At 44.3% G+C, this 14,892-nt stretch overlaps 1 protein-coding gene across 1 annotated transcript in view; it reads right to left on the minus strand.

The window, feature by feature from the left end:
- Positions 1 to 647: 647 nt before the first annotated feature.
- The window catches only part of IL5RA (interleukin 5 receptor subunit alpha), a gene marked incomplete in the record, with an annotated part of 42,438 nt that continues 28,193 nt past the window's right edge, over positions 648 to 14,892 (minus strand). Inside the window, 8 exon segments of the mRNA XM_073591525.1 lie at positions 648 to 1,427; positions 3,444 to 3,522; positions 5,138 to 5,222; positions 9,126 to 9,279; positions 9,395 to 9,528; positions 11,709 to 11,896; positions 13,379 to 13,511; positions 14,428 to 14,587. Coding sequence (XP_073447626.1) covers positions 1,311 to 1,427; positions 3,444 to 3,522; positions 5,138 to 5,222; positions 9,126 to 9,279; positions 9,395 to 9,528; positions 11,709 to 11,896; positions 13,379 to 13,511; positions 14,428 to 14,587 — 1,050 coding nt within the window.

Here is a 14,892-nt window from a genome sequence, read left to right on the forward strand (position 1 = left end):
TACTCAGCTGATAGCGGGCTATTGCTATTGCCGAAACACAGCCACTTCAGGTTCCTGGAAGGATCCCAACAATGTTGTCAAGATCCACCTGGCTGTCTGATTGACAGTTTTCTCCACCCATCACCATGCAGCTGAGAGATGGAGACAGCTGTGTCTGCCCCCTAGTGTCACAATATACACCAAAAGCTTCACCTTTTATCTGCCTCATCCTAAATTATACCTTCAGTCTGCTGCAGGCAGGAGGAGGCCTTTCCCCAGTCTTCTCTCCCTCAGAGATCAAACTGCAACATTGTAACTTTGTAGGAGGAGCCCGGAGATCAGACTGTACATTGTAACTTTGTAGGAGGAGCCCGGGGATCAGACTGTACATTGTAACTTTGTAGGAGGAGCCCGGAGATCAGACTGTACATTGTAACTTTGTAGGAGGAGCCCGGGGATCAGACTGTACATTGTAACTTTGTAGGAGGAGCCTGGAGATCAGACTGTACATTGTAACTTTGTAGGAGGAGCCCGGAGATCAGACTGTACATTGTAACAAATCACAAGGTGAGATGCTGCAGCAGGGGCTGATCTGTGTCAGACATTTGTGAACACCCAGGAACTGCACAGGCTCTAGAAATACAGAAAAGAGCACCAGACTAAAGCTGTATGAAAAAGTCCAAGATAATCTTTATTTCTGGTTAAAAAAATAGTCTATAATAGTATATAAAAAAACATTCAACGCGTTTCGGCAGGCAAAGTTTCTCCCCCCCTCCATCATCACAAGGCAAAGCTTGGGGGACTTTACAGATCTATATAAGAACTGATGGAGTAACAACCTGACAGCAGTTGCTGAGCAGCGCATGCACCAGGAGTCACATGATTGTGAGGGAAGAGAACGAAGACCCTGGTGATGCCGGAACAAAGATGGCGCCATCCCTCTGGAGAGAAGAGCGGTATGGAGATGATCTCTGTGAGAGGTAATAAATACCAGCGAGTGCGTCACACACAATACTCAGCATGTTACATATGAAACAATGTATCCGATGCAATGTCCACTTATGGGGGGGTCACATGACCCAACCCATCCCCCCTCTGAGCTCTCAGATACAATGTATATGAATCTTCTGATGAACACAGTCCCCCCTCCCCCCATCCCGGCTATGACAGATGAAGGACAAGGTGGGAGAGGGGTGGAGCTGCCATGGAAGGAGGCGGAGCTCCCCTCTGCGTTTCCTTTCATGAAGTGAGAAGACTCCGCCCATTGCTGTGGGAGGAAACCCAAATCTCCGGCTGCAGTACATCCAATGGAGGAATCCCGGAGGACCCCCTTAATCTGCGATGTGGCCGTAGTCCCCGGGAACCCCACATTGCTTGTCCCCGCCTCCCATCACCTCGATGTAACTGATGACTTCCTCTGTGTCCCAGGAATTACAGCGAATCAGAGCCTAGGAAGAAGACAACAAAATCAGAACTGTGGTGGTGCCCATTACCTCCCCCAACTCCAAATCTTAACCCTCACCCCTCCCCCACCAACCCCCAATCCCAACCCTCACCCCACCCTCACCAACCCCCAATCCCAACCCTCACCCCACCCTCACCAACCCCCAATCCCAACCCTCACCCCACCCCCACCAACCCCCAATCCCAACCCTTACCCCCCACCAACCCCCAATCCCAATCCTCACCCCCCCAACCCCCAATCCCAATCCTTACCCCCCACCAGCCCCCAATCCCAACCCACACCCCCCCACCAACCCCCAATCCCAACCCTCACCCCACCCCCACCAACCCCCAATCCCAATCCCATTCCCCACCAACCCCCAATCCTCACCCCCCACTAACCCCCAATCCCAACCCTCACCCCACCCCCACCAACCCCCAATACCAACCCTCACCCCCCAATCCCAACCCTTACCCCCCACCAACCCCCAATCCCAATCCTCACCCCCCCAACCCCCAATCCCAATCCTTACCCCCCACCAGCCTCCAATCCCAACCCACACCCCCCCACCAACCCCCAATCCCAACCCTCACCCCACCCCCACCAACCCCCAATCCCAATCCCATTCCCCACCAACCCCCAATCCTCACCCCCCACTAACCCCCAATCCCAACCCTCACCCCACCCCCACCAACCCCCAATACCAACCCTCACCCCCCACCAACCCCCAATACCAACCCTCACCCCCCCCCACCAACTCCCTATCCCACCCCTCACCCCCCACCAACCCCCAATCCTAACCCTCACCCCCCACCAACCCCCAATCCCAACCCTCACCCCCCACCAACCCCCAATCCCAACCCTCACCCCACCCCCACCAACCCCCAATCCCAATCCCATTCCCCACCAACCCCCAATCCTCACCCCCCACCAACCCCCAATCCCAACCCTTACCCCCCACCAACCCCCAATCCCAATCCTCACCCCCCCAACCCCCAATCCCAATCCTTACCCCCCACCAGCCCCCAATCCCAACCCACACCCCCCCACCAACCCCCAATCCCAACCCTCACCCCACCCCCACCAACCCCCAATCCCAATCCCATTCCCCACCAACCCCCAATCCTCACCCCCCACTAACCCCCAATCCCAACCCTCACCCCACCCCCACCAACCCCCAATCCCAACCCTCACCCCCCACCAACCCCCAATACCAACCCCCACCAACTCCCTATCCCACCCCTCACCCCCCACCAACCCCCAATCCTAACCCTCACCCCCCACCAACCCCCAATCCCAACCCTCACCCCCCACCAACCCCCAATCCCAACCCTCACCCCATCCCCACCAACCCCCAATCCCAACCTTCACCCCCCACCAACCCCCAATCCCAACCCTCACCCCACCCCCACCAACCCCCAATCCCAATCCCATTCCCCACCAACCCCCAATCCTCACCCCCCACTAACCCCCAATCCCAACCCTTAACCCCACCAACCTCCAATCCCAACCCTCACCCCCCCACCAACTCCCTATCCCACTCCTCACCCCCCCACCAACCCCCAATCCCAACCCTCACCCCACCCCCACCAAACCCCAATCCCAACCCTCACCCCACCCCCACCAACCCCCAATCCCAACCCTCACCCCCCCACCAACCCCCAATCCCAACCATCACCCCCCACCAACCCCCAATCCCAACCCTCACCCCACACAACCCCAATCCCAACCTTCACCCCCACCAACCCCCAATCCCAACCCTCACCCCCCCACCAACTCCCTATCCCACTCCTCACCCCCCACCAACCCCACCCCACCAACCCCCAATCCTAACCCTCACCCCCCACCAACCCCCAATCCCAACCCTCACCCCCCCCCTGCATTTTATCTTATTTCTCCTCGCTGTCTGATCTCCTAATCTCCATTATTTGAAAAATAAAGCACAAGCCGAAGTTCTGCTTTATGATTTCCTATCAATATTGATAATGTTTTTATTAATTAGCTCACGGAAGGCAGATACCTGATGTTGTGCGCTCTTAAATGCGTCCTTCAAATCATCTTTTGGTTTGGGGATCTGAGGAAATATTTTCCTCCACAATCTTCAAATAAAGAAAGAAACACCAGAAGTTAAAGACGTAACAAATAAACAAAAGTAGCAAAACAAAAGTAGCAAATAAATGTATCGGTGTATCTCTTATTACAAAGAAGTATTTATTTCCTGTGCTCCTTGGCTCCATCTAATGGTCATAATGTGGTATTTCAGCAATGTTCATAATAAAAGAATATTCAGAAGAAGGAGCCTAAAGGAGATTCTTTTTAATGAATGTATAAGCATAATATATATATATATATATACTGTATATATCTACTTGCCAAGCGCCCACAGTACATTTTCTACAGGCGGACAACATGTACAGGCGTGTGTAATTTTGCCTATACAGACACAAGGGGGTCCCCCGTGTGTCCACCAGACATGCGATACTTGGGGCCCAATGATCATGTGATCGCTGTGTGGTGATCACATGATCACTATGTCGACAAGGCTGTTATGAATCAATATCATTCATAACCGCTTTGCTTCCTTTGCTAGTAAGCTGTGATTGCCCCACAGCTATCACATGGTACCTGGGCCAATCACAGCACCCGGTACCATGTGGTTAGCTGTAGCCAATCACAGATCACTAGTATTCACACCTTTCATGAACTTAACCCATTCATGACAGTTGAAAGCATTGCTGGTACAAAGATCTTCATTGTACCAACAATCAAAGTATTAAAAAAATAAAATAAAATCACCCCCCAGAGTAGTACAATGTTACTATGGTAACACTGAACTATTCTGATAAAAAAATATATAAAAAAATAAATAATAATGATAAAAAAATACATAGAAATATTTAAAATATTGAATAAAAAAAAATCATTTTTTTTTTTTTTTTTTAACATGCTGTCACCAGTCAGGGTCCCTGACAGTCATATCATGATGCGCTGGTGACGGTATGTAAAAAAAAAAATGTGAATTTTTTTAATTTCATTTGTACATTTTTTTAAAAACTGTGACAAAAAAAAAATTATATTTCCAAAAACTCAGGACTCTTGCTAAATGCCTAAAAAAGTCTACTTTCCCAAAAGGGGTCATGGGGGGGGGGGGGGGGGTATTTGTACTGTCCTGGTGTTTTAAGGGCCTCAAGGAGAGATTGATCAATTTTAATATATATATATATATATATATATATATATATATATATATATACCATATTTTGTGGACGCTATAACAGACTAAATAATATACAGTATACTTATTGGGATTTTTTTTATCAAAGACATGTAGTAGAATACATTTGGAAATGTTTTATAACAGAAAGTAGACAATATCTTTCTTTTTCAACATTTTTAGTTTTTTTATTTATATTGCAAAAAATAAAAAACCCCAGTGGAGATCAAATACCACCACTAATTGTGAAGGAAAAAATGATAAAAGTTTCATTGGATACAGTGTTGCATGACCGCACAATTACCAGTTCAGTAGCACAGTGCTAAATAGCAAAAAATGGCCTGGCCATGAAGGGGGTAAAATCTTTTGCAGCTGAAGTGGATATCATTATCACCACACAATATGATAGGCTGAGGACTGATTCAGAAAAAAATGCTGTTGCGATTTCACTGAGGATTGTAAGCACAGATTATATGAGGTAGGTACCCGGCAGTACTTACCGTATGCAGAGCAGACAGAGCGCCAGGCACGCTACAAACAGACACACCGTCATTGTGATCCACAGCGTATCTCCATTGGTCTCCTCTAGAGAGAAGCAGAGAATGTCGCAGGATAGAATTTTGTTCGGAAAGAATTGGATGAAACAACATTCCCCTATTGGCATAAACAGTTTACCACTACAGGGGGGTATTGTAACAGCGCCCTCTGCTGGAAAATTCATTTTTCAATGTTAATATACTATACAGCAGTAGCGCCCCCTATAGAGAAATAATACAGTGTCAGGTGCATTATTATTAATACTATTATTATACTGCATTTATATTATTATTATTATTATTATTCAGGATTTATAACATTATTATTAGTAGTAGTATTACTGTTACTAATAATAATAATATTATTATTAGTATACTGCATTTACATTAATATTATTATTATTCTGCATTTATATTATTATTCAGGATTTAAATTATTATTAGTAGTAGTAGTAGTAGTATTACTGTTACTACTAATAATAAAAATAATAATATTATTATACTGCATTTATATTAATATTATGATTATTATTATTGTTATTCATTACGATTATTATTATTATTACTGTTACTATTAATAATAATACTAATAATATTATTATACTGCATTTACATTATTAACAGTAATAATAATAATAATCTAAATGAATAACAATAATAATTAAATGGTTCTCTGACATAGACCACACTTCACCACCGATCTCACACCTCCACCTGAACCTTCTACTGCTCAGTCCACCGGAGCGCGCTTCTGCCCTGAAGGGAAGGCTTTCCTCTACCCACATGGACTGGCACAGAGTTTGCAATATATACCTATATTATTATTAGTAGTATTATTATTATTAGCAACTTTAAAAATGATATTAATAACAATAATAATAATAATATAAATTAATAATAATATAAATCCTGAATAATAATAATACTAATAATATTATTATTGTAGACTGAATTTACATTATTATTATTCAGGATTTATATTATTATTATTGATTTATATTATTACTATTGTCATTAATATAATTTTTACAGTTGCTAATAATAATAATAATAATAATACTACTAATAATAATATAGGTATATATTTCAAACTCTGTGCCAGTCCACGTGGGTAGAGCAAAGCCTTCCCTTCAGGGCAGAAGCGCGCTCCGGTGGACTGAGCAGTAGAAGGTTCAGGTGGAGGTGTGAGATCGGTGGTGAAGTGTGGTCTATGCCAATTAGTCGGAGAACCATTTCATTGCCAAGAGCCCCTCCAGGAACATCCTACAACTAGGCAGAGAGGAAGAGGACTTACAGAGGGGAAAATAAAACTTGAACCCCTGTAGATTGTGTAAGTTTTGCCCACTTACATAGAAATGAAGGGTCTATCATTTTTATCATAGGTGTATTTTATATCATAGGGACAGAATATCAACCAAAAATCCAGAAAAATCACACAATACAAATGTTATAAATGGAGTGAGTAAAATAAGTATTTGATCCTCTTAGTAGTTGGTGGAGAAACCCTTGTTGGTGATCACAGAGGTCAGACGTTTCTTGTAGGTGGTGATCAGTTTCCACACATCTCAGGAGGGATTTTGTCTTCTTTACAGATCTTCTCTAAATCCTGAAGGTTTCTTGGCAACTCGAAGTTTCATCTCCTCCATAAATGTTCTATAGGATTAAAGTCTGGAGACTGGCTAGGACACTCCATGACCTTAATGTGCTTCTTATTGAGCCCCTCCTTTGTTGCCTTGGCGGTATGTTTTGGGTCATTGTCATGCTGGAAGACCCATCCATGACCCATCTTCAGTGTTCTGGATGAGGGAAGAAGGTTCTCCTCCAAGATTTTACAATACATGGCCCTGTCCATTGGCCCCTCAATGAGGCAAAGTCGGCCTGAACCTTTATCAGAGAAACAGCCCCAAATCATCATGTTTCCACCTCCGTGTGTGACTGTAGGGATGATGTGTGACTGTAGGGATGATGTGACTGTAGGGATGGTGTGACTGTAGGGATGGTGTTCTTGGGGTCATAGTCAGCATTTTCCTTCCTCCAAACACAGCGAGTCAAGTTGATGCCAAAGAGTTGAATTTTTTTCTCATCTGACCACAGAACTTTCCACCAATCCTTCTCTGAATCATTTAGATGTTCATTGGCAAACTTCAGACGGGTCTGTACATGTGTCTTCTTCAAGGGGGACCTTGCGGGCTCTGCAGGATTTCAATCAATGGCGGCGTATTGGTTTGCTTGGGGACTAGAGTCCTAACTGCCTTTAAGATCCTTCACAAGCTCCTCCCGTGTAGTTCTAGGCTGATCCCTCACTTTTCTCATGACCATCCTCATCCCATGAAGAGAAATCTTCCATGGAGCTCCAGACCGAGGGCGATCGATGGTTATTTTGTATTTCTTCCATTTGTGAATAATCACTCCAACAGTTGTCTCCTTGGTCTTGTAGCCCATCCCAGCTTTGTGCAGGTCTACAATCTTCTCCCTGACGTCCTCTGACAGATCTTTGGTCTTCCCCATGATGGTGAGGATTGGATGGAAGAAAGAGATTCTGTGGACAGGTGTCTTTTATACACATAACGAGTTGTCGTTAGGAGAACCTTCTTACATTGACAGGACTAATCTGTGTACCACATGAGCACCTACTGTAGTGTCTGTGTATACTCCATATATACCCCCCATATATACTATATACGCTCTCTATATACTCCATATATACCCCCATATATACTATATACACTCTCTATATACTCCATATATACCCCCATGTATACTATATACACTCTCTATATACTCCATATATACCCCCATATATACTATATACACTCTCTATATACTCCATATATACCCCCCATATATACTATATACACTCTCTATATACTCCATATATACTATATACACTCTCTATATACTCCATATATACCCCCATATATACTATATACACTCTCTATATACTCCATATATACTATATACACTCTCTATATACAACATATATACCCCCCATATATACTATATACACTCTCTATATACTCCATATATACTATATACACTCTCTATATACTCCATATATACCCCCCATATATACTATATACACTCTCTATATACTCCATATATACTATATACACTCTCTATATACTCCATATATACCCCCCATATATACTATATACACTCTCTATATACTCCATATATACTATATACACTCTCTATATACTCCATATATACTATATACACTCTCTATATACTCCATATATACCCCCATATATACTATATACACTCTCTATATACTCCATATATATACTATATACACTCTCTATATACTCCATATATACCCCCCATATATACTATATACACTCTCTATATACTCCATATATACTATATACACTCTCTATATACTCCATATATATACCACATGAGCACCTACTGTAGACAGTCTGTGGGGGGCAGAATTAATGTTGGTTGGTAGGGGATCAAATACTTATTTTACTCCATTTATAACATTTGTATTGTGTGATTTTTCTGGATTTTTGGTTGATATTCTGTCTCTATCATATAAAATACACCTATGATAAAAATTATAGACCCTTCATTTCTTTGTAAGTGGGCAAACTTACACAAACTGCAGAAGGGCCGATCGTTATTTTCCCCTCTGTACATCTCATTTGTTTTTTCTCAGCTGGCAGTAGAAGGAACGTTCAATGTTTCCTTATTACTAGTGATGAGTACTTTATATGGAGCACTATTACTTCTGAGATGAGTGTAATACCTGCCACAGCCAGGAATGTTTGGCCCTGTTGTGCCTAAGACCAACATCTGTGTTGTCCAAGTGTCCCGTCTCCTTCCCCCTCCTATCAATGAATGAAGACCACAAGACTTGTAGAAGACCACAAATGTTTAATCTAGTGATGAAGGATCCCTATAATCAGTATATCTATAAATCACACAAGTTGAACAATCCTGCCCTTACCTGTATGTATGACTTCTATCCAGGAGGTCCAGGAACTGTACTTCTCCGCCTGCCAGCAGGGCGCCTTCCCCACCGCCCTGACCCGCACATGGTGCTTGCTGGCTGACTTCCACAGATCTTCCTTCCAATACTGCTGGTCTTTACTGATTGTGATCTTCCCCCCAGAAGACAAAAAGAACAAAATTCTAATGTAAGTCGTCTACTCCACCTCCAGATATCAGCCATGGTGAGGAGATCTCAGCTCCACCCCCACACCGGTTGCTCCTTACCGTTTCACTTTTATCCTGTGACCAGATGTTGATCTGATAGTTAAAACAAGTGTCCGAAAATGACCCGATGGGCTTCTTCCAGCTCAGGCTTTTGTTCTCCTTTATACTCAGATTCCAGACTGGAGGAATCATTTCTAAGACACATAAAGCGATTTTTGTATCAGCATGTGGAGCGATCGGAACGTCAACTTCTTACACAAAACATTTGAGAATGTAATAGCCAAAGCAAGCCCATAGCAGGGTGCACCCGAAAACTCAAACACACATATGTGTGGGTATATATATCTATCTAAATATAGATAGATACACAGTATCTGACAAAAGTAAGTGCACCCCTCAGTGACATTTGTGTAAATCTTTTCTTCTCTCTTTTCATGTGACAACACTGAAGAAATGACACTTGTCTACAATGTAAAGTAGTGAGTGTACAGCTTGTATAACAGTGTAAATTTACTGTCCCCTCAAAATAACTCAACACACAGCCATTAATGTCTAAACCACTGGCAACAAAAGTCAGTACACCCCTAAGTGAAAATCTCCAAATTGGGCCCAAAGTGTCAATATTTTGTGTGGCCACCATTATTTTCCAGCACTGCCTTAACCCTCTTGGGCATGGAGGTCACCAGAGCTTCACAGGTTGTCACTGGAGTCCTCTTCCCCTCCTCCATGATGACATCACAGAGCTGGTGGATGTTAGAGACCTTGTGCTCCTCCACCTTCCGTTTGAGGATGTCCCACAGATGATCAATAGGGTTTAGGTCTGGAGACATGCTTGGCCAGTCCATCACCTTTACCCTCAGCTTCTTTAGCAAGGCAGTGGTGGTCTTGGAGGTGTGTTTGGGGTGGTTATCATGTTGGAATACTGCCCTGCGGTCCAGTCTCTGAAGGGAGGGGATCATGCTCTGCTTCAGTATGTCACAGTACATGTTGGCATTCATGGTTCCCTCAATGATCTGTAGCCCCCCAGTGCCGGCAGCACTCATGCAGCCCCAGACCATGACACTCCCACCACCATGCTTGACTGTAGACAAGACACACTTGTCTTTGTCCTCCTCACCTGGTTGCCCCCACACACGCTTGTCACCATCTGAACCAAATACGTTTATCTTGGTCTCATCAGACCACAGGACATGGTTCCAGTAATCCATCTCCTTAGTCTGCTTGTCTTCAGCAAACTGTTTGCGGTCTTTCTCGTACATAATCTTTAGAAGAGGCTTCCTTCTGGGATGACAGCCATGCAGACCAATTTGATGCAGTGTGCGGCGTATGGTCTGAGCACTGACAGGCTGACCCCCACCCCTACAACCTCTGCAGCAATGCTGGCAGCACTCATACGTCTATTTCCCAAAGACAACCTCTGGATATGACGCTGAGCACGTGACCTCAACTTCTTTGGTGGACCATGGCGAGGCCTGTTCTGAGTGGAACCTGTCCTGTTATACCGCTGTATGGTCTTGGCCACCGTGCTGCAGATCAGTTTCAGGGTCTTGGCAATCTTCTTATAGCCTAGGCCATCTTTATGTAGAGCAACAATTCTTTTTTTCAGATCCTCAGAGAGTTCTTTGCCATGAGGTGCCATGTTGAACTTCCAGTGACCAGTATGAGAGAGTGAGAGCGATAACACCAAATTTAACACACCTGCTCCCCATTCACACCTGAGACACTTATACCCAGTGAAAGGTCCACTCCGTTCTCAGAGCCGGGAGAGGAACTCAGTGTAAGCTCCATGTCCCATGGTGTCAGAGGGATGACATCACTCCATCAGGTGACTGTGTTGGAACGTGGTAATTGGCTGCTCAGGGCCAAGCACTGGCAGGAGGAGGTCGCAGGCTGCCCATGCCCAGAAGCACATCTTTTCCGGCATGAAAGGCACTCTCCAGCCAGAACTGAAAAAGAATCCATGGGATGCCTTCATGGAGCACATCCAACCTGGGCGAGCTTTCCCAGATAGTGTATGCGGTGCGGAGGATGAGGCTCTGCCACTCCACCATGACAACACTCCTCTATCTATGGAGGCCTTCAAACTGATCTGCCCCCGTTATCTCCATTTCAGGGGGGCTGATGGGATTCGCAGTTTACAACATTGTTTTTGCTGTCGGTTTAGCTCACAGGAAGTGACGAGGACACTGTATTTCTGGCAGGATCAACAGGTATTTTCTCTACTTGTTGAAAATGTTCTTAGCCTGAGAAAAGAAAAGGAATGCAGCCGCCACAACTAAGGAGCAATGAGCTGCAACCTGTCACATTTTTGTTGCTGGGCTCAGATACGCTTTACCTTTTCAGCTGTGAGCGGAGTTCCGCCTTCGTATCTCACCTGCGTCGTGTATGTTGTATACGTGTTCTGTGGCGCGGATCTGCCGGCTCTGGCTGGACCCGTTGATGTGAACCAGAAACTGAACCGCTTTCAATGAGGAGTCACCGAAGAGCGTTTGGCAGCCGATCGCCCTTCCCCCACCGGGCTCGGTCACATAGGAGAGGCACTCCTGAGCCCCATTTATATGTCTGCGGAAAAAAAAGAACATTCTATGAGATTCCCACCGAACGTCCAACCTGAGCCGGAAAAACGTACCCCAAAAATCTATCTATCTATCTATCTATCTATCTATCTATCTATCTATCTATCTATCTATCTATCTATCTATTAGACATGTGCAATTAATTTTGGTCATTTTTGATCCATATGTGAATTCAGACGAATTTTGGTATCTGAATCACCGAACGAAATAGTAACGAATTCCAAATTTTCGTACCAGTTCGAATTCTGTGTGAAGAAATAGCTGGTTGTTAAGGGGCGGGTCGGGAAGCCGGCCGCCTCATCCTTAGCAACCAATGAGTCATCAGCTGTCAGCGGACTTCCCCACCAACAGCTGAAATGTAAACAATATAATGCCGGCAATAGAAAATTCCAAAAAAAACCCAAAAAACAGCATGCCCCTCCCCTCACCCCCAACAATTCATACCAAGCCCTTATCAGAGCACGCAACCTGGCAGGCCAGGAAATGATGGGGGGGACGAGTGAGGGCTCCCCCCCTTTCGAACCATACCAGGCCGCATGCCCTCAACATGGGGGAGGAGCAGCGCTCGACAAGACTGGAGGAGGGGGGGTTTTCGGGTACGGTGGTGCGGTGTGAATGAAGATGGATCAGGGGGCATTGTTTTTTATTTTTTAATGAAGAAATTGTCAAAAACTTGTGCTGTGTCCTCACTTTTTACACTTTTTTGAAGAATGGGTAGGGGTACTATGTATCTCACACTCCTTCATATGGGGGGGGGGGGCTTTGTGAGGTCAGGCACTGATGTTGGACGAGAAGGCCTGGCTGGCAGTCTCTGCTCTAATTTATCCCAATCGGGTTGAGGTCAGGACTCTGTGCAGGCCAGTCAAGTTCCTCCACCCCAAACTCGCTCATCCATGTCTTTATGGACCTTGCTTTGTGCACTGGTGGGCAGTCATGTTGGAACAGGAAGGGGCCGTCCCCAAACTCCTCCCACAAAGTTAGGAGCATGAAATTGTCCAAAATGTCTTGGTATGCTGACGCCTTAAGAGTTCCCTTCACTGGAACTAAGGGGCCAAGCCCAACCCCTGAAAAACACCTCACACCATAATCCCCCCTCCACCAAAATCTCCCCTCTACCAAATAATTTGGACCAGTGCACAAAGCAAGGTCCAGAAAGACCTTGCTGAGTCCTGACCTCAATCCGATAGAACACCTTTGGGATGAATTAGAGCGGAGACTGTGAGCCAGGCCTTCTCCTCCAACATCAGTGGCTGACCTCACAAAGGCTCTTCTGGAAGAATGGTCAAACATTCCCATAGACACCCTCCTAAACCTTGTGGACGGCCTTCCCAGAAGAGGTGAAGCTGTTATCGCTGCAAAGGGCGGAGCCAACTCAATATTGAACCCTCCGGACTAAGACTGGGATGTCATTAAAGTTCATGTGTGTGTAAAGGCAGGCTGATGAGATATAGATCTGATTGGATGATACCTGAAGTAAAGGTAATACTGGGTATCCAATGGAGCCTTCTCTCCGGGAAGCCAATCACAGCAAAGCCAATGCCTCCCAGGCTCATCGATCTGTAAGCCGCAGTTCACGTTTGTTGGCGCCGTCCCTTCATCTCCTGAAATAAGAATATAAGAAATAAACGTCGGGACGAAACGCGTTCTGTGCCCCTCCCCCACATACAGCTCTGACATCTATCTGCTTAGACATGAGCTGAACTCCGAGCAAACAGCTAAACGCGCCAATAAATAAATCCCGGACAGGTGGCAACCTTAGTCCCCGGTCATCTCTATGGTCCGCCGGCAAAGCCACTGGCATCAGTCCTGGGCTCCCCGGTGGGGCAGGAGAGCCCAGAAAGGTGGCAGGGGGGGGGGTGGAACCCCTTTCCACCACATGTAAAGGTGATCCAGCAGCTCAGATCATTTTTACATTGAAGAGCATCTCTGGCTGGAAAAAAATATACCGGAGTCATGAGTGCAGCTGCAGCCATGGTCCCAATATAACCCGAAAACAAACCCGAAGACACATGAGATGTACGGGGGTGTCGTTGGGTAGGAAGTGGTTACATTAATTATTTGCACTATTATCTTTATGTTTGTTTGTTTTTTTTACTGAAAAATAAGCAAAACAAATAATAATTAATAATAATAAAAATAATAATAATAATGAAGATAATAATAATAAAGATAATGATAATAATAATAATAATAATAATAATAATAATAATAATAATAATAATGAAGATACTAATACTACTAATAATAATAATAAAGATAATGATCATAATAATAAAATAATAATAATAATAATAATAATGAAGATAATAATAATAATAAAGATAATGATAATAATAATAATAATAATAATAATAATAATAATGAAGATACTAATACTACTAATAATAATAATAAAGATAATGATCATAATAATCAAATAATAATAATAATAATAATGAAGATACTGATGATAATAATAATAATAATAATAATAATAATAATGACAATATTAGTCGATGTGACAGTCCTCTCTCTCACCTGGAAATGGGGGGAGATCTGCTGAAGCCGATTTGCCCGTCTCTTGTATGACTTCAACATCTTCGTTGGTTTTTTCCATGACAACGGCGGCCACTTCTACATGCAGACCGCGGGGAACAGCCAACCACTCATACATAACGAAGGTTTCATTGGGATATTCCTATGGAGGGGGTAGAATGGAGGACATGAATGTCATTACAATGTCACTGTCTGGGTCTGATCCCCCCCCCCCACTCCAATAATTGCCCTGTGAGCAAAAAATCATTCTGGCTGGCCGCACATCCAGTAAAAAAATCACTTTTATTTCAGCAAGTCCATAAAAACACAAATAGAGGGGAACAGCATCACCAGCTAACGCGTTTCACTCTTCCTTAGCGCTTAGTCATAGCTCACATACAGATGTCCACTACAGATATATATATATATACATACAGCAGTGACTTGTGATGAAACAATCTGTGTGAA

The sequence above is a fragment of the Aquarana catesbeiana genome, linkage group LG07, assembly GCF_042186555.1.
Source record: "Aquarana catesbeiana isolate 2022-GZ linkage group LG07, ASM4218655v1, whole genome shotgun sequence".
Classification (NCBI taxonomy): Eukaryota; Metazoa; Chordata; class Amphibia; order Anura; family Ranidae; genus Aquarana; species Aquarana catesbeiana.